The sequence below is a fragment of the Cariama cristata genome, unplaced genomic scaffold, assembly GCF_000690535.1.
Source record: "Cariama cristata isolate BGI_N322 unplaced genomic scaffold, ASM69053v1 scaffold40032, whole genome shotgun sequence".
Taxonomy (NCBI): domain Eukaryota; kingdom Metazoa; phylum Chordata; class Aves; order Cariamiformes; family Cariamidae; genus Cariama; species Cariama cristata.
This window is the reverse complement of record NW_009602916.1, coordinates 82,225-101,250: the sequence shown is the minus strand read 5'-3', so window position 1 is coordinate 101,250 and position 19,026 is coordinate 82,225. Positions and strand designations below refer to the sequence as shown.

General features: G+C 39.9%; 1 protein-coding gene across 1 annotated transcript in view; it reads right to left on the bottom strand.

The window, feature by feature from the left end:
- Positions 1–19,026, bottom strand: part of RAPGEF4 (Rap guanine nucleotide exchange factor (GEF) 4) — a gene marked incomplete at its 3' end in the record, with an annotated part of 115,510 nt that overhangs the window by 21,807 nt on the left and 74,677 nt on the right. The window contains exons 8-11 of the mRNA XM_009694945.1: positions 5,944–5,997; positions 5,545–5,651; positions 3,528–3,649; positions 1,870–2,053 (exon numbers count right to left, since the gene is read on the bottom strand). Coding sequence (XP_009693247.1) covers positions 1,870–2,053; positions 3,528–3,649; positions 5,545–5,651; positions 5,944–5,997 — 467 coding nt within the window. The remainder of the gene's footprint in view (positions 1–1,869; positions 2,054–3,527; positions 3,650–5,544; positions 5,652–5,943; positions 5,998–19,026) is intronic.

The following is a 19,026-nucleotide window of genomic DNA, read 5'->3' as shown; positions in this document are numbered from 1 at the left end:
GAAAGATGTCAGATGGCTCTCAGTCTTGAGAAAACCTCTTTACCCTCACTATATTTCATGAAAAATCTCCTATGAATATTCTTTCAGATGATGCTGTGCAAGTGACAACACAGAGGGGAGATCAGTACTTACCACAGCATCACCCCAGCATTTCAGCTCTCTGCAAGGAGTGTGGCTGATAATCAACATTGATCCTGCCAGGGTAAACTTACACTGGCTGCTCTGAAAGTCATGGGCGAAAGCAAATGTAGTAGGCAGCCAAAAACCATGACAATCTAAGGGGGCAATTCTTCAAGAGCCAACCTGCTCAGTCAGCCTGAGGCAAAGGAGCTACTGCAGAGGTGCAGGGTCACAGCACAGACAGCACTGCTCAGGGTCTCCTAATGACTGGCATCTGGTCATGGGTGCAAGAAGTCATCTTTCGCTCCTCAGTGGAGAATGCACAGGACATCTCTGTGAGGAGAAAACACCTCACTTCCCTGACACTATAAGGGTTTATGGAAGTCTGGTTTGTCTACATATTTTCTGTGACAGGTAGTGACTGGTCCTTTGGTTGTGTTTGACTAGACCTCTCATAAACAGAGGAAAGAGAATTTATAGTTTTAAAACTATTGCTGCATGGCAGTGTTACCTATTTTTATAAGCACAAGTATCTGATGGCACTCTCTGAAATTCAATGCTTTCAGCAAGTTTTTGGAAAAGTGCTGTCTAAATGAACTTATAATCTAAACAGACAACACAGGGACAAGAATGGAGCCGGGAAAGGATACAGATGGAAACAGAACAGGAGTAAGCACTTGTGTTAAGTGGATTCAAAACATTTTTAGTACAAAAAAAATGTTCTCACACTGTAGGCAGGGCTCAATCCTACCCTATAGCAAAGATAAACTTTGCCAATGGCCTCAAAGGAGCAGGATCCAGTTTTGTGTACTTATCATTCTTGAACTGATCCTTACAAGTAAATCTTCAGTGAAGATGACCTTAAGTAATTTACTATTCTCAGTGCACTTAATTATCAGTAAAATACGTCTTCAGTGGCCCCTAAACACTACCTGCATGATGAAGAGGTTGCCTTCAATGGAGAGTCAAACAGAGTTTATACTGGTTGCTTTGAAGTCACTATAAAGCTGCCTGTAAGAAAGGCCTTTAGCACAGTTTTCAGTGTGACCAGAATGTATTGTTGAAAGGATGGTTAGCCAACCGATGAGTGAGAGGACATGATCTGACAGCTATGAAAAGTTTAGGCAGACATCCTCTGTGGCCTAGGTACAGAAAGCATTTTTTTTTGATGTATTGATTTTATAACAATAAGAATGGATAAATAAACCCACAGAGCCACATTTCACACCTTGCTGGCAAACTACAACAGGCCAAGTCCAGCCTATCTTAATTCAATAAAGTTCTACCAAGGATGAATCTAATTAATGACACTGACAACTGTAACTGAAAGCTACCTGCTGTGCTGCCATCCTACGATTCTACTCACTCACAATAACTGAAAGTAGCATAGTTAATTGAACAGCATGTCTACACAGAAAGTGTTAATGGAGCAGGACTCTTCTATTACCTGCAACTTACTTTTGGGGAGACTCAGAAATGAAGTAAAACCTCATAATGCAGCATTTTCCTCAAGGTGAGTATGATGCCATTCATGGCCTTTGATGGTTATTCTCAACACACAGTTCAATTTATAAGCATTAATAAGGACTGAAAATGACTTAATATGGACTTAAACACTTTAGAGGTTGAACAAACTGGCACTGAAGTGAAATAACTGGCCAAAGGATGCCTGATAATAAACATAGATTTCTCTTGTTTCCATGTCACAAGGAAGGCCCATATATAACATTAACTCATTAATCTGCTTACGGTTTTCTGAGAATCATCCTCATATGAGCATCTGGCCCGATCTGAGACAGAAGTAGCATGGTGTCCTGTAACTCCTCATCACACTCCTTTTTCTCTTCCTCAGTTGGCAAAGGGGCATCTTCACGCTCATCGTCCAAAAATCGATAAAATAAATATTTGTCTTGAAAGTAGTGTTCCTGATCCACTGAAAACAACATAACATATCAAACAACCCTAAGCTCTCCTCATTGAAGCTGACCTTGTAGAAATATGTGTAGCATTGTATATGTCACAGATATATTAGTAAAGAAGGGAAAGAAAGCTACAGAGAAACTGCAGGAGTATGAAACACCTTTATTTCTCACATGTCCAAATTATGTAGTTTGAAGGGTGCACTTTTAAATTGCTTACTACAAATACTTTCCAAAAGGCTTCTATATATGTGTGTTGTGGGTGTGTATACATACATGTGTGCGTATGTACATTTGCATGGGTTTTTTCTTATTAGATCTGGTTTTGTTCTTATTGTTTCAAACCATTTCATTGAAGCAAACAATTCACACTGGGGAAACGGTTACATCATGAATTTCTAAGAGGTGTTCTCTAGCATGAACATCTTGCCCTACATGTTTCAGAAAGAATAAAAAGGTATCAGAAGCATCCAAACTTTTTCTGATTTACCAAAAATGTACATCATCAAGATATAATCCCGGGGGAAAGTTCATTGACCTGTGTCCTAGTGGAAGAACTTAATGGAAAGACTACCAAGAGAAGACTTTTAAAGAGAGGCTATGATATGGTGAAGGACAAACCCTTGGTCTTCCAAGCAAGTCAGAGTGATGTGTCGAGTTGGATACTGTGATGCAGCTTGCAACAGCATGCCCTGGGAGTTTAAGGGAATATTTGGCAGGAATTAAAGCTAGAGCTCTTAGGTAAGGAAGCGGTGGAAACAATCTGTCTTCTCAGTGTGGAAATTTCTCCCTGGGATATGGGAAGCACAACAGAGGATAAATGGAAGTGTACTGTGATAAAGCTGTTTTTCTGAACTTAATAAGACTGTACATGCAAAGCTTCAAATATGAATATTGCTTTAGAAAGCTACCCTTTTGAGAGCTATAATATCCTGTTACCAAGTAAATCCTGCCAAATGGAAACTGAAAGTCAACGTAAAATACAGTCAGAAAACTAACATAAAATCCCAGGTCTCTGCACTGGAACATTTGAAGTGCTGAACTCAGAAACCATCCCAAAACCACTGAAAATCATCCCAAAATTATGCATCTGAGCAAACACAAATGCTCAGATTCACTTCCAAATGCTGCAAATCTTTGATGAAGATCAGTTTTGTGTATGCTAATACATCTCTTGGTTTTGGCCTGAGTGCTATCCAGCTCTTGCAATATAAGCACAAGCCAGTGTACTCCTAAGTATAATTAGAGTTATCGTTATAAATTGTTAATTTACTTTTCAATATTCTCATAAGTTAAAAAGGTGTATCGGTAGCAAGATTCATGTGATACTGTCTGTGTGTTGCACTTGCACTTACGAATGAATAGGCTGCTCTGCAGCATTTCTTTTGGGCTCATGATTCCTTTCTTTTTCATGAAAGAGATCTACAGAGGCACTGATGTTACACATCACTCATGTTTTAGTCAAGATGCTGATGTTCTTTATCTTACCATGGTTAAGAACACCTTCTTCCAGCAATACTTGCCACATGCCAACAGCCTGGGTTCGTGAATGGACACAAGGACTTTGCTGCATCATCCAATCAACTAGTTCTGTCCCGACACAGCATTGCCTGAAGGACAAATAAATAGATAGAAATGAAAGGGGAGCTAGCCAAGAGAGAGATTACACACAGTGTCTGTCAAGAACAGTGATATCTTAAACTCTGTATAACATTAGTCAAATCTCCCTATAGAAAACACAATGTCACCTTCTACGAATATATGCTTGAAATACCAGGCAAAGTGTTCAGTTTTGAGAGGATCACCTCAGCAGAACAATAAGTGTTTTGGGAAATGCAAAGTTCAGAGGATCAGAGTGAGCCTGTGCCATCTGGTACAAAACCTGAGTACCAGTGCAAGAATCTCCAACCCAGATTTCAAAGGAAATCACCTCTGTATACCATAGGATAGCAAAAACCTCACACTTTTCAGAATCTTGCATGAAAACAATCATCTAACACTGTAAAAGCTTTGCCAATGAGAACAGTATCCACAGGAAGAGCCAGTGTTATGAGGGTGTTCCTCCACTCGTAGCCAAACTCCGGCCACACTGTATTTCGGGATATTGGTCTGCAGGTCTACAGTGTTTCTGAGGCTCTCTCATCCTGGGTGCTAGTCACCCCTCAGCTCCTGACTGACCCAGAGGCAGACAACAGCAGGCCTGAAGTTCTGGAGAACACTCAAAGAGGGGTAAAAAACCAAAAAGTCACATGGTCACTAAGTAAGATTCTTTGTCATAACACTCCCTAGCTCAGCAGAACAGAAGCAAATAAGCAATGTGATCAAAAACTTATAAATCTGTAACTAATCACACGCAGAACAGAGAGGAAGCTGGCTAGTCCTTCTAGACAGGTTCTTGTGGCTCCACACTTCACACATCACTTTCAGAGACCGAGGAAATAGATAATACTGAAATTGCTGAAATTTAGCTTAAAGAATGCTCTTCCAATTAAAATCCCATTTTGATGACAAAACTTTCCCTCTCCTGGATCCAATCTAAATTTTGGCATTCCATATTTTCAAAACCTGAGGACAGAACAGTAAGAGTTTTTCCCAGTTATGTGTTAGATAAAATGGTGCAGTTGTTTGGACCAGCATTGGTCTTCATTTATCATACATGCTCTTTTGTTCTTCTAGAACAATGAGCAATGTCATATTGTAATAGAGTCTCAGATCAATTCACAAGCTCCAACTACCTTGCATCGTATTAAATACATTTTGGTCTGAAATATGGAAAATCAATGCACTTATCTCAAACGCATATCAGCAACATATTGATTTACTATTTAGAAAAAGACATACTCACAGATTTTAAACCAATTTTTATTTAAATATACTCTGAATAATGCATTAAGTATTTGATTTAAACATGAGACACTAAAACAAATTGACTTTTTCTTAAGCCAACAGTAGATAGATCCCGACTCCTTGAAGTCAGATTCCTATTCTACAAGTGCCATTGTTATCCCACTTCAGCAAGACAGTGCTGCCACCAGCAGGAAGATAAGAAAGCCTGGCAATAAGCCGAAAAAAAAATATCTAAATAGAGCAAAAAATCTACATAAGGAATATTTCTCACATTTTCAGAACTCCACACTGAGCATCACTGCTGTAGCAATCAGTACGGTAACATATTAATGAATTATCATATTATCTCTTACTAATATACGAAAAGAACTTTTTAACTTGATATTGCACAGAATATTTCAGCTAACTATGCTATTAACTTTGGAAGAGTTTTTGTATGTGAATGCTCTGTTCACAATCATGGACTCAATTTCCAGTCAAATTACTTCAGAAAAGGTTTACCAGGCCCATTAAAGACTGCATAACATCCAGACTCAAATAGCATCACAGAATAATTTCCGACCTTTTGAGACCTGCAAGCATGGTAAGGCATTAATCACAAATCAGAGGATGGCAGGCATAAAAAATTCAGAGACTTCTATACAATCAGCTCACACACCTGTAAGTCTTCAGATGGTATTTACGATCTCTTATCATGTGAGGGGCTCGGGACAGAATTGTATTCCGCAAAATCTTTCCAGCTCTGAGGATCTTTTCTGAAGGAACCTTGGTGATCATGGAGGAAAAAAAGGGACCAAGACACACAGATTTTAAACTTTCCACAATCTCTGTACTGCCTTCTGCAAAACAAAATACAAGTTCTCTTCTCCCTAAATTAAAAGTCCTTGCACAGATGCTTACTTTTGCAGAGTAATGTAGTATATATTTGGGATTTTAAGTCTCACATACTTATCACATCTAACAGAAAGCATCGCTTCAGCTGATATGCATCACACTGTTGGAAATAGGAGTTATTTGTCTAGCGTCCTGGCTCTACAGCACACCTATGTCCTATTACCTGTGTAATGGTTTTAGTAGGACGATGTGGGATGTGAGGTTCAATAAGAGGTGTCTGAAAAATAAAATGAAATTAAATACATTTTTAAAGGTTAGGCAGTAAAATAAAAGCTAAAATAAAAAACTGAACAAAGAAGCTGTAAAAACAAAGAATGATGTGTAAGTCCAAGCTCTGCCCAGGAGACCCAAGTAGAAAAAGCTCTCTGAAGACATCCTGAAAACAAACTTGGCTCTTAATGCTCAGCAAATTAGAACAGTGACGTGACAGGTGAAGATGAATAACAAATGCATGGTAAACTTTCTAAAGTACTACTGAAGTGTGCAATAGCCAGACATCACACCAGATCTGAGGCTACGCAGGTGTAGCTAGCTCTTCTGCTTGCTGCTCTCGACCCACAGTGGGCACAACAGCATTCCTCCGCATGCGGCTGCCTCCACCCTTCAGTCTCCCACCATGGAAACTCTTTCCTGCTTCAGCATCTTTTTCTATTCAGCTTTCTCCCTTACAGCATAGCACAAGAAACAGGAATGAAGAAAAAGCTCTGCTCCCACTATCAGTCTTTTCTAAACTATCATCAGACCTAGCTGGCAACCCTTTTATAGCCGCTCTCTGAAATGCAAGAGCATGCAGGCTACTTGCAGAGACCTGGGTAAGGACTTTCACAAAGGGGCTGGTGAAGGAAAAAGAAAAGAGTAAAGCAGGTGACTTGGTTCTGCAAAGGGAAGAGCGAAAGGGAAGACTATCAGGGCTCTGCAAGAGAGAAGCAGAGAAGGAGAAGAAATGGGAAAACAGGCATGTAACGAATAGGTGAAAGGAGAGGAGAGACAGAAAACACATGGCACAACACAGAGGAAAAAGGAAAGCAGAGTGTTAAAGGACAGTAGAAATGGAGACAAAGAAGAACAAAACTGAGCTTCAGCAGCCACCTCAGAATGATGGGAAGATGTTTTGCTTTGTTGGGACTGGTAGTTAACAGCACGGATCAAATTTACTTCTCGCGTGAAATGTCAGGAGATACGACACGAGGGCTGAATTTGGCTGGCGTTCTGGGCTTGCCAACAGGGCAGATGATACTCAACACAGAGGTCTCCCACAAGGGCAAGACCCTGCATTCGGCCCATGGCAGCCACGGCTCCCTTACACTTGTAGAGCAAAGGCAGGACAGCCAGGTCGGAAGTATGGTGAAACACACGCCGCGTACTGCTGGGTTGCCGGGTATCGGTTTTCTTAAGCTGGGCATCTGTTTGTTAGCTCTCACAGGATTTTAATGATGTGACAAAGTCCTTGTAGTAATCAAATAGTGCTAGGAGCTACGAATGTACCAGGAGACTATAGGTCAGCCAGGAAGAGGAAAATGACGGAAGCGCATGACAGAAATCAATAAAGATAAGATAACCTTAATGGAGAGGCCTGTAAATGGAAAATAATGCAAAGGTTTTTCATTTCTACTCATACATTACAAGTAGTCTCTGAAAAGGCAAATCAATACAATTAAATTGGGATTCCTGATTTTTCTCATTAATAAGTCAACAATTTTCAAAGACTCATTTAAGTTATAAACATTTCTGTCCCACCAGAAGGGCGGTAGGACATCCCTCAATATTTCTTGGTTTCTGGAACTGTGTGGAGCGTACTTTAGACAGTCTACATTTGCAGATAAAGCATGCTAAGAATAGCAAGAATCTTTTGAAAGATGCCTTTAATGCAAACAAAACTTGAATAACAGTTTCAAATAGGTATATAAATAAACAATGACGTTAGAGATAATGCTCTGAGTATTAATCATTTTTGCTTCCATTTTCTTTTAAAAGGATTTCAAGTACTTATCAATTTCAATGAGGCTGAAGGTAAATATATACTTAAATCATTGGCTAAATTGGCATTGAAGTCATTATGAAAAGTATTTTTAAATTCTACATTCTTAAAAGGTTTTTTTTTAAAATCAATAAAGCACAATATACTCAATCTAGCTCCCAGGTTTTAATTCTAGTTAGGAATGTAGTTCAAAGGAAAGACAAAATGTGTAAGACAAAAATTATAAGAGACTTTTATAGCAATAGACTAGTGAAAATGAATGCACATTCTCGTTCTTCAGAGTTTCCATTAAGCTCCAACAAAAATGCATAAAACTAGTAAATGAAAAAATGGAATATAGATGGAGATTTGTCAATAAATCTTCCATCCTAATCAAAACAAAATAAAAGATGGCATTTAGAAGAAATCTGATTCAACTCAAAAGTACAGAAAAAAACCAAGGTGAAAGCTAAGGCACAGCACACATACAATATCTACTAGCATAGAGCTAGAAGGTGTAGTAAAGATTCAACTTAGCTAAAGAAAGCGCTCTTCACTGAAATATAAGAAAGAAATCCACAGAAAGGAGAAAGTAGAGTGTGTAAAAAAGACAAGTATAAAATTTCAGCCTGAAAAAACAAAAGAATGGATGAGAAAATACTATGTAAATTAGCTATTTTCAGATTGGCTGTGTTTGTAGAATTTCATGCAGGAAACTCGAAGAGCTTGAAGAAACTTAAAGAGGGCTGCAGCCATCTCAGAACCATCAGCAGCCACCCCTGGCAACTCTTGGGGACTAAGGAAGGCAGCAGAAGACAGAAATATGGGAAAAGGAAGAGCTGAAAAATTATAGACATGTCAGCTTAACTTGTCTTTCTAGAAAAAGTCCATTTGTGAGCACCTAGAAAGGAACAGGGAGATGAGTCACATGTGATGTATATTAATCAAGAACAAATCATGCCACACTGATCTAATTTCTTTTCATGACTGGGTAGCAACACTGATAGATTAGGGAAGAAACAGCTGATTTTCAATCCTTTCCTTTAGTAAGACTTTGGCAGTCATAAGTAAGACTTTGGTCTATTAAGATATTCTCTTCTGCAAAGGGCAGATTAAATTGTTGCAAAATAGGTGCAAAGCTGGTTGGAAAAGCGTATTTTGAAAGCAATTACCAGTGAAGCAAAGTCAAACTGGCAGTCATACCAGAAGTCTGTTCTGAGCAGCGTTCTCAAGAATATATCATACCTGATAATATTAAATCTTAACATGGGATGAAGTAGAATGTACACCGCTTGATTCTGCAGGAGACTTCAGGATGGGAGGGACTGCACATATGTTGGAGAATAAGTTTACAATCTGATACAGTTTTGACATTGGTCTGAAAAAAATATGATGCTGTTATGCAACACAGATAGTGCTGACCACTTTTCTGAAGCAGGAGGAATCAGCTACATAGAGACAGGGTAGGGAACAAGTGTCTTAGCACAGTTCCACAGAAAAAGAAATGAGGTTTATAATAGGTAGTAAACAGAACTAAGTAAGCAATGCCATACTTGTGTGAAAGCAACAAATACTACACTGGGACGTAGTAAGACATTAGACACATAATGCAGTTCTGCTTTAGTCAGCCTAGATAAGACCTAAGCTGAACCACTTGTGTCTCATTTGCCTACTTTACTTCAAAAGCATCTAAACCACTTAGAATTTAGAAGAGAGCAACAAGAATAATCAGAAATCACAACATAAATAATAAAAGTTGTTCAGCTAAGGAAAAGGCAAGTCTTAGCAGAAGTGTGATAAAAAACTCTTCAGATTTAGAAGGCCTTTGACAAGAAGAAAGAAGCGACCTAGTCCATCATGCAGAGACCAGGAAATAAAGAGTTTAACTTGCGGTAAGAAAGATTCCAGATAGGCATCGGTGAAGCATTTTCAACAGCGTGGACAGCGAATACTGGCACAGATTGCCAGGGAGGTGTGGTGTCTCCATCTTCGGAGGCTTGGGAAGATACGTAAGGGATTCTGTCAGGAGCGACACAGCTAGAGTGAATTGTGCATGTGGCTCAGGGATGGACTGGATGCTTTCCTGAAGTACCTTTTAGCCTCACTATGTGGCACTGTGAAATTTTCGAGGACACCTTTACATGTCTAAAATTGGTTCAAGAAAAAGGTAGTGCTTAAAGAGATCATCAGTAATAAAAGCTCAAGAAAGCAAGGCAGTCACTCCTACTGAGGAACAACGTCATTGCCATCAAAAAGACATGCCCAGCAAAGAGTCCCCTCAAAGTTACAGCCTTCTAAAGCTGGCAGTGAACTCTGGATGCACTAGTGATGAGCTGAAATGCAACAAATGGAACCACAGGGCTTGGACTGAATTTGCTATAGAAAGGCAAGTCATGCTTCGAGAGCAGAGAAACGTAACGTCAATTAGTTAGCAGGAGATACAGTGTTCCAGCAACAACTTCCCGTCAGAAAAAAATGGATTCTGTAAGGGATCGTATCTTAGGATAATAGTTACAATTTGGCTGAAGTCCAAGAAATGTTTTGTAAGCCTTTACAATCTTGGATCTCCCATTAAGGGATGCTTAGAAAGCACTCAAAGAAGTAGCTCTCCCTATAAAACAGCGGAGAGTGAGCCAAGTGTTTAATTACCTTCTTAACACATTCCGGTATCTTTGAAGAATTAATGTGACTCAAGTACATACATGTTGCATGGAGTTGTATGACTGCAGCTACTTGATGATCAAATTTTTCAGGACCTCTGAATAAGGGAAAAGTTATCATGTGAAGAGCTCAAATATGCAAGCCAATTAGAATAGTTTACTAATTATTACCAATCTCCTGGCCACAGTAGTGCCAAGTATACCTGCTCTTAGCTTTTCTTCAGCGTGAGATAAAGCAACACAGCAGTACCATCTTGAGCTTTAGCTACTTCATGCCCTTTTCCAACTAGTGCACACACCGAGAGTTTACTGTGATCTGCTGGTCCCCCCTGTAGGGGAGAAGGTGCATATGGGTCTGGAGTCTAAAGAAGGGAAAGCTGCAGGTGTTGGCAGGGGGAAGCAGAAAATGATCATGAGAAGCTGTGATAAAATGGCTTTCAGGTTAACATTGACAAACTCCATATCTGTACATTTATGGAGTCACATTTGGGCCATTCAAACAAACCCTTCATGAAGCCAATCATGAAACTCCCTACTTAAATTGGGGCAGAGCAGGCAAAGTAACAAATTTAGCCTCCATTCCTTTGAAGATTCAAATATTTATGCATGAGAGCAATATAGTAGATTTAAATAGGACTATTCATGTGTATAATGTTATGCACACATTTAATCTCTGGAGAAATAGGCCTTAGATTACAACCTATAGGGCAAGGGCTAGAAGTCTTCTGTGCTTCTTACATCACTGAGCAAGGCATATGCAAACAAATAAATAATATCATTAACAACAATAATAGAGGCCTAACATGAGGTCTGTATTTGTCAAGTTATTTGAATCTGCTAAATAAAATCCAAGAACATCTCTTATAAAAATATATTTTTCTATTCCCCTTGTTAAATAGCAGTAAAGGGATGTTTCTTCCAAGCCTTTGCATGTGAATGAATGCTTTAGATCTATAGTAATTTGGATCTATAGAATCAAATGATGGAGGGGACCTAACTTACTACCCTCAAATGTTAACGTAGGAAGTGTGTATTTTCCCATGACCTCAGTGTAGCTCATCTCTGAACAGAGAACAAGTTTCAGTATTTATTGGAGTTAAGCATGGCATGTGAGGTTACCAGGGTGATCAGATAAACCTGTGCACTGCTGTTGATCCCTTCATTTCCAACTGGTGCACTGAAAAGAATTGCAAATGACATCTGTTTTCCTGCTGGCTGGCAGGGGATCCAGAAGAAACAAAGGACAAAAGCCACACAAGTTGAAAGGTGGCAGCAGGAGCAACAGCCACATCACTAAGAGGTCTGTTTGTTTTACATCCTCAGCACTTACTGCTATTGGTGATTTAGGGCCTAATCCACATCCCACTGAAATCACTGGGAAGTTCCTAACTGACTCAATGGGTTTTGAATCAGGCCCACAGCATTTGATTCTCCTAAGTGTATTTCAGGAAGCAGAGCATCTTTAGCTCTTACTGGTTCCAAATGACTTCTGATGACTGCCATTTATGACTGACATGCTTGAATATCTTTGTATACACCTCCTGAAAGGTTATCAGTGCTCTAGCTGGTTCACATGGGAGGAAATAAAACACAGAAAAAACATTCCCACAATATTGGTGAAAGTATAGCCAGTCAGTAAGAAACAGCTGACAATTAGCAAAAGTCCCCACAGCCCTGTCAGACAGCATCTCCCCCTTCTATTCTTATCATTCTTTCTCAAATCCATATATCCATTTCCAATAAGTTGCCCTTTTTTTGTAATATGTCATCTACCTGAGCTACTTCAGACCAAAAGCATAGATAAGAATTCCAAAGATGAGGAGCCCCTGTAGAGATGAGTCTTTTCCCAGCACAAACCAGTATTTCCAGTGCTACAGAATAACCATATAACAGGGATAAAGCTGAGCATACAGTATCATAGCTGTGGGAGTACATTTCCAGGTGGAAAGCAGTCTTGGACGGAGTATCCTAAAGTCAACTCCATTGGTCCTGTTTCTATCTAGAGTGTGTCTATGCAGACTGCACCAACCTCTGCTAGGATGCCGCACGTAAAACAATACACTTAGTGAACGTAGCTTGCTGAAAAACATCAGAGAAGCAGCTGGCCAAAGACCCTGTCATAAAAAGGTCTTTTGAACAGCATTTTTGTCAACATTTGAAGGAAAATGCAACCAGTATAGTAGGAATTTCTGTGCTCTGTTAGCCTATGCTGGATCTCTGGAGTAGCCTTATGTAGAACATGCTGATGATACACTGACCAACTCTTGTCATTGGAAAACAACCTATGTCATGACCTCTAACCAGCCCCCCAGGGTGCACAGTCTGTAAGAAACCTTGGCACATACTCCCTGCCACAGGGACTTCTGAAGGCTGGGACACGTTACAAGGACTAAGCTCTGTCTAACCCAGACCACAGTCATATCTGCAGGGAGACCTCACCATTCTCCTCCAGAAGACAAAAAAAAGTGGAAATAGAAATGCAATCATCACTACCATGCTGGAAACACTTCAGTCATCTCTTCACTATCTCCCCACAAATGTATACGGCCGCTGAGAGAACCAACCTGTGCTCCTTAGAGCTCTCCACAAGACAGTACTGGCAGCCAAAGAGCAAAGTGCCTGCTCATGTCTCCTAACTGGAAAAGAAAAGTCCAAAACTGACAACGACTGACCTCATGCCAGGTCTGTAGGTCACTTAGCAACACTTGGCAAATAACAAAGGACAAATTACACAGAAAGAGCACTTCTTGCTGCTCTTCATCTAAGTTTACCAAACAATGCAAGTATTACAAGGACCTGTAGCCAGTCTAGATAGTCTAAAATTGTATTACCAAAGCAACTTCAAACCAGCCATGGTCACAAAAGGCAACCATATAGTTCCTTTAAGAAACATCAATAAACAGCAAAAGTGAGAAGCAGGGCAAGGTATCAACAGAGGAACACAGCCACAAGGATGTTTGCAAAATCAGGGAACTTCTACAGAAACAGGAGTTAATCACATTTCAAAAATCTTCTGAGTTTCATAAAACTACACCACCTGTAAACTAAATACCCATATATTTAACTAACTACAAACTAATTAAACCAAGCAAAACAGACTAGTAGAAATCGTCAGGACCAGTGGTTGAGACAGCTCTGTTTCATTCTTTTTTTCTGACTGCATGACCTTACACAAATCATGTAATTGCACTGTGTTTCATCTTCCCCTTTTTGGAGAGAGGAATGCTAATAATTTCTACCTTTGTAAAATGCTTTGAATACTGTCAGTAAATGGGCTACTATCAAAATATTCAGAGTAATGATGACTGTTTCAAAATCTATGTTCTTTAAATGTAATACAATATGAAGAATAAACTGTATTTTAAAGTACATTGTAAAACTGTTTTTCTTTAGTAACCTACATGTATTAATAGCATAAACAGGAAAATGTGTCCCTTTAAATTCTCAAATACAATCAGTGTAGCAAATTTATTTTAGAAAGTTAAATTGAAATTGCATTATTAACACTTCTACAATGTTTCTTTGACAAACTGTAAATGTCTGTCCTTTTAACACAAAATGATTCAGCCATTACCAAAAATGATACTTCACTGAGAATGTCAAAGGGAAAAAGAATATTGAAACAGACTATAACCAGTGCACAAAACCCCCCAGAACATGGCTAATGATGTCTTATTTTCCTGTCATTTTTCTACCTCCCTGCTACAATGAAACAGCTGCTTTAACTACACTGCATGCATTGAATAAAATGTCAGAAAATGCTAACTCTGCTGTGAGCATTCCCGATATTCTGATAGAGGTGTGACTATAGTTGTCATAAGGAATCTCAAGCCAGCATTGTCATGGGTTTGTCTGCTGCTGCTTTTTTTTAACCTACAAAAGAATAAAGCATTTTTTTCACTGTCTCTCATGAGAATTACTGGTTTCTTAGTATCCATGGCTTTAATAGTATGTTTACCTGAAATTATTTACTTCTTGAGAAACAATCTATAATGATGAAGATGAACAAGTATGATAAATACTAGGCAGTAAGGTTACTGGGTTTTAAGACCTGCCTCTCACCCATGCTATAGGTAAACAGCAACTATTCAAAAGGCAAGCTGAAGAGAAGTTAAAGATTAATGAGCTTCTGGAGGATTCATTTCACTTGTTTCCCGATACCTTTGTAACTTCTGCACACATCTCACACCTCCAAGTCTCCCAGGAGGCATGCCTCTAGACAAGCAGGACTGGATGGGCTCTCCTATGCTTTGATTACACCCAGATGCCAGAATTGCCCTCTGAGGACCAGGCAGTGAAATTTTAGATGAAGCCATTTCATGACAAACGTAAGGCTGCCAAAAACTGGACAGAGTGTGAATTAGGGGGTGAAATTGTGAACCTATTAAAATCAATGGTAAAACTCTTGACTTGAATGCAGTCAAAATGCCACCCAAGTGAGGCAAGCGCACCACCATCTCCTGGGTGATAGCAGTTTATGTATTGTGTGATCCCAGCTAGTCATTCCACCTCTGAGTGTTTCAACTTCTCCATTGGTAAAATAGGGATGACGGTATCTACTCACATCTCTGACAAGTGACAAGAACGAGCAACTGAAAACACTGCTGAATGCTGCAACTGAAGTCCTGGAAGTCTAGTGTCTACAAATTCATTCTGAGCATTTTATAATGATTTTTAACACAGAAAGGAAAAGTCATCAAAGTGAGACAGTGCTAGAGGACATTGAAGGTTACCTCCTGAATCCCCTAGGGAGGTCAGCAACAAGGTAAAGCCTCTGACAAACAGGGAAGAGAAGTTAATTTAAAGCTGTTTTGTGTCTCTTCTGGTGATTCCATGTTCCTTATTCTCCAAGTTCAGGACAGTGCATTGTGTGAATGTACATGAAATGAAGAAACATTGAAGGAGTGCAGCACATCTGCCTCAGATTCCAGCTGCCCTATCTACTCCTCATTCTACTTCCTGTCATCCTTTTCAGAAATAAATTCTTGCTAAAAATGAAACTGAGAAGGAACAATCTAACAACATCCAGTGCAACACTTTCTGTTATCCTACTTCATAGGAGGAGATTTTTAATTATCTATATCGATGTTTTCCATCTACATAGAATACATTTCCTAAAAAAGGTAAATTGTTGTTTCTGTAGAATATGAAAGTAAACAGAGGAAAGAAATCCCACACTGATGGCAAGACCAGAATACATTTAAAAAACCATACAAACATTCTTCTTTCAGCCAAGTATTTCTTTACTTCCACAGCTTTAAGTCTTCTGTCATAAACATAAAAACCATTCAAGCACTTCTTTTTAATTTACATATTTGTACGTTAGTGGAAAAGATGAGCATTCTGCTCTTGGCAAATATCCACAAAACAACCTTCTTATCTTCCTTATGACTTCTGTTTCGCAAGATGGCTACAAAAAGCCTGTCAAAGTGGACAGTGCTGATGTGCTGAACCTGCTACCTATCCTGTCTCATCCAAGTTTCTCAGACTGTGCAGTTTATCTACTGGGTGGTGTTCAAAATTGGATTGCAGTTTCATTAGGGTAGCACCCTTCTTCCTAGTGCTTCTGATGCAAGATACAGCTCCTGTCCCTGACTGGGACATGTTAGCACTGCCACAGCTCTGCCAACCACAATGAGCCTTCATGACCAGATGGATCTAACCAAAACAGAAGGGACATGGTCATGAGGGACAACATGCATCTTCCAAGGACAACACATCAACATCATTACCTCCTCCTGCTACAAGGGCACATGGTCATCTGATTCAGTAATAGACAAAGTCCAACAGCATAAATTCAGGGGGGAAATACTGGCTATGAAGAGTAAGGGCTTTTCTTTTTCTTTTACAGTAAAATCCAATTGTGGTCTCACACATTTGACTAGCATGAAATGAAACTTGTAAGCACTGTATTAGTTAACCAGTTAATTCGGTGTTCTTCAGATACCTTAGTGGCAGTAATTGTATTGATTAAAAACATACAAAGGCATTTAGAATCAAATTATTAGATCTGAACAACACAGACTAATATGCATTAATTCCATAATGCAATGGGAATAATCAGTAAATAAAATACAAACATTGAGTTAATGTGCATCTTGTATTCCCCAAGAAAGTAGTAAAAGAATAATACTATTAATTCCTGCCAATCTGAACAGAATATATTTAGCATTGGAAATTTGTAAATATTTCATATTTGTAAATTTCCTCCTTCCCTCCTCCTAACTTCTTACAGAGCTTGCAGCTGCCTAACTTGCTACCATTTAAACCAGGCCTGTTCACATTTGTTCTTATTGTTTTGAATTTCAGCTCATCTTCCCTGATAACTAGTGAGGGACAGACATTTCTAAACATACTCTGAGCTGCTTCTGTTGCGAAGTGAGTCTTTATTGCAACTTGAGAAAAAATTGGCTCCACAAATGCACACAGAACACTGCAATAATTAACCCAAGACTGATACAGAGAGGTGAAATTACTCTGCCTGACATTTTCCCTAGCTAACCACATCTCTTTACATCCCAATTCATCATAGTATGTTTCTGAAAGAGATGACCTCTTTTTACCTCTCTCAGTATGTAGCCCAAGCTGTGTAAATTCTGTGATGTCGAGCTTTTAGGGATATCACAGAACCAGCCCTGTCCTTGTGAAATTGAAAGGGACCTATTGTATGTATTTTGTAATTTATCCCCTTTCTCCTATTTCTCTTTAATGTTGGCATTAATTTTCATATCATCACTAAAAATATTGCTTCGTCCAGCTGAAATTCTGTCCCTGCCATCTGTCAACCACTCACCTCCTTTTTAAACATAATCGCAAAATCTTGTTTGGCTTAATTGACTTTTTAGTGACTCTTTGTGGGCTGCATAAAGGGTAAGGACTGTTGCACTATGTTAAGCAAGTCACAGTATGAAAATGTTTGCTGTTCCAGAGAAGTTTAATTGCTTCTAATTTAATTACAAACCAATTTGCTTGGAAATACTGAATGTAAATAGAGTACTCTCAGCTAACCTGTGTTAAAAACCCATCATTTCTGCTATAATGCAGGAATCTTAGCTTCTCCATGACAATTGGTCTAGGAGACTGTCTTGGGGAAAGAAGATGCATCCTCAGAGGAATTTCTGGTACAGTGAAGTCCAATATTATTGCAGATTGTCCTGTGTCTGTACTGCCACAAGGTCACACAGCACTTTCCAGGCGGTAATCCAGGTTCTCCACCCCAAACCTCAGAGTGGAAAAGCCAGACAAAACACAAAAGACAGCATTTCAAGAACACTGACTGTAACACTGAAGAAACCAAGCAGATTAAGTAGCATTCGGGAGCTCTAGCAAGGCAATCTGCCGTTTTTTTTCTCCCTCCTCCTCCCCCCAGTTTGGACCATTATACCAGGAAGACAAGAGAGCTGTTCTATTACTCAGGCCCAGGCCTGCTGTGGAGCAGTGGCTATACACTTATAGTATAAGGAATGCCAGAAACCTTACTGTTCAGTTTTGTTGACACAGGTTTTTCCAACATTGCCTTGGAATCTGCAGCAGCTAACACTGACACTCAGCAGAGTGTGAACTGAATCGGCAGAAACAAAAGAGGAGGGACTGTTAGGCTCCTCTATCTTGTGGACCCCTATAGTTTTGCCAGTCAAGATGAGGAACCTTGTGCTGTTAGTGACAATAGGCTTTTCTTAGGTTTGTTTGCCAGACTCATTTGGAAGAGCCAGAACCCAGCAGTCTGCAGACCACAACCTGAAAATCCCTAATCTAGACTGGCTCTGAACACAATTAAGACAAATCAAGAGGAGGGAGGGAGAGGGGAACAAATATTTGCCTGGATCTGTATGTGTATTACAGCAATAACAGGAATATATTATACAAATCTGTATTTAAACACAGGAGACTGAAATCATACAGATTCTTTTGTGATTTAGCAGTGAATTGCAATAGAGGTGCAAGCTGGCCTGACAAAATGATCCCCTGCCAGTTGTCCCTCTGTTTCCCCTGGAGCTGACATGGGCTGGCAGAAATGTCAGGCTTGGGACAGGAGAGAGTCTCAGTCCATAGCTGACAGACCTGGTAGTGTTTTGTGCAGAGATTAGATGTTTAAGGCTGCAGACAGTTCATAGCAGTCTTAAATAGGACCACTGTGGTCCATCCCCTCTTTGAACCCCACACCCAGTCTCTGCCCTGTTGCTTGTGCTGAGCCTAGCCAGGAAGCTCATTTTCATACAAAACAGCAGAAAATTAAGCTCAGATGAAAGGTCTGTGTGTTTCTAACAGTTCTGCTCCCTTACCACCAGGCAAGCATGAGTGTTAGCATGATGGAGGAGAGGGCACGCATAGCTGGATGTAGAGAGAAGGGACATCGGAGGGGCGGACACGAGGGAGGACAGGTGCCTACAGTCCCAGTGCAGGTCATTGGAAGCTGCTGTGGAAGGGCAGCCACAGCTCCACGGTTCTCCCAGGGACCTAATGCACTCAGCTCTGGGCGCTGATGCTCCCACCACTTTCCTACTGCACAGCCACCCTCTCCTACCTCTGCTCCTGTTGTCACCGCTGACACTCCTGTGGGTCTAAGGTGGGCTGGGTCAGAAAATGGGTTTGGGTTAAAAGTAACCATCTGAGGCATTCTGCAAAAGGC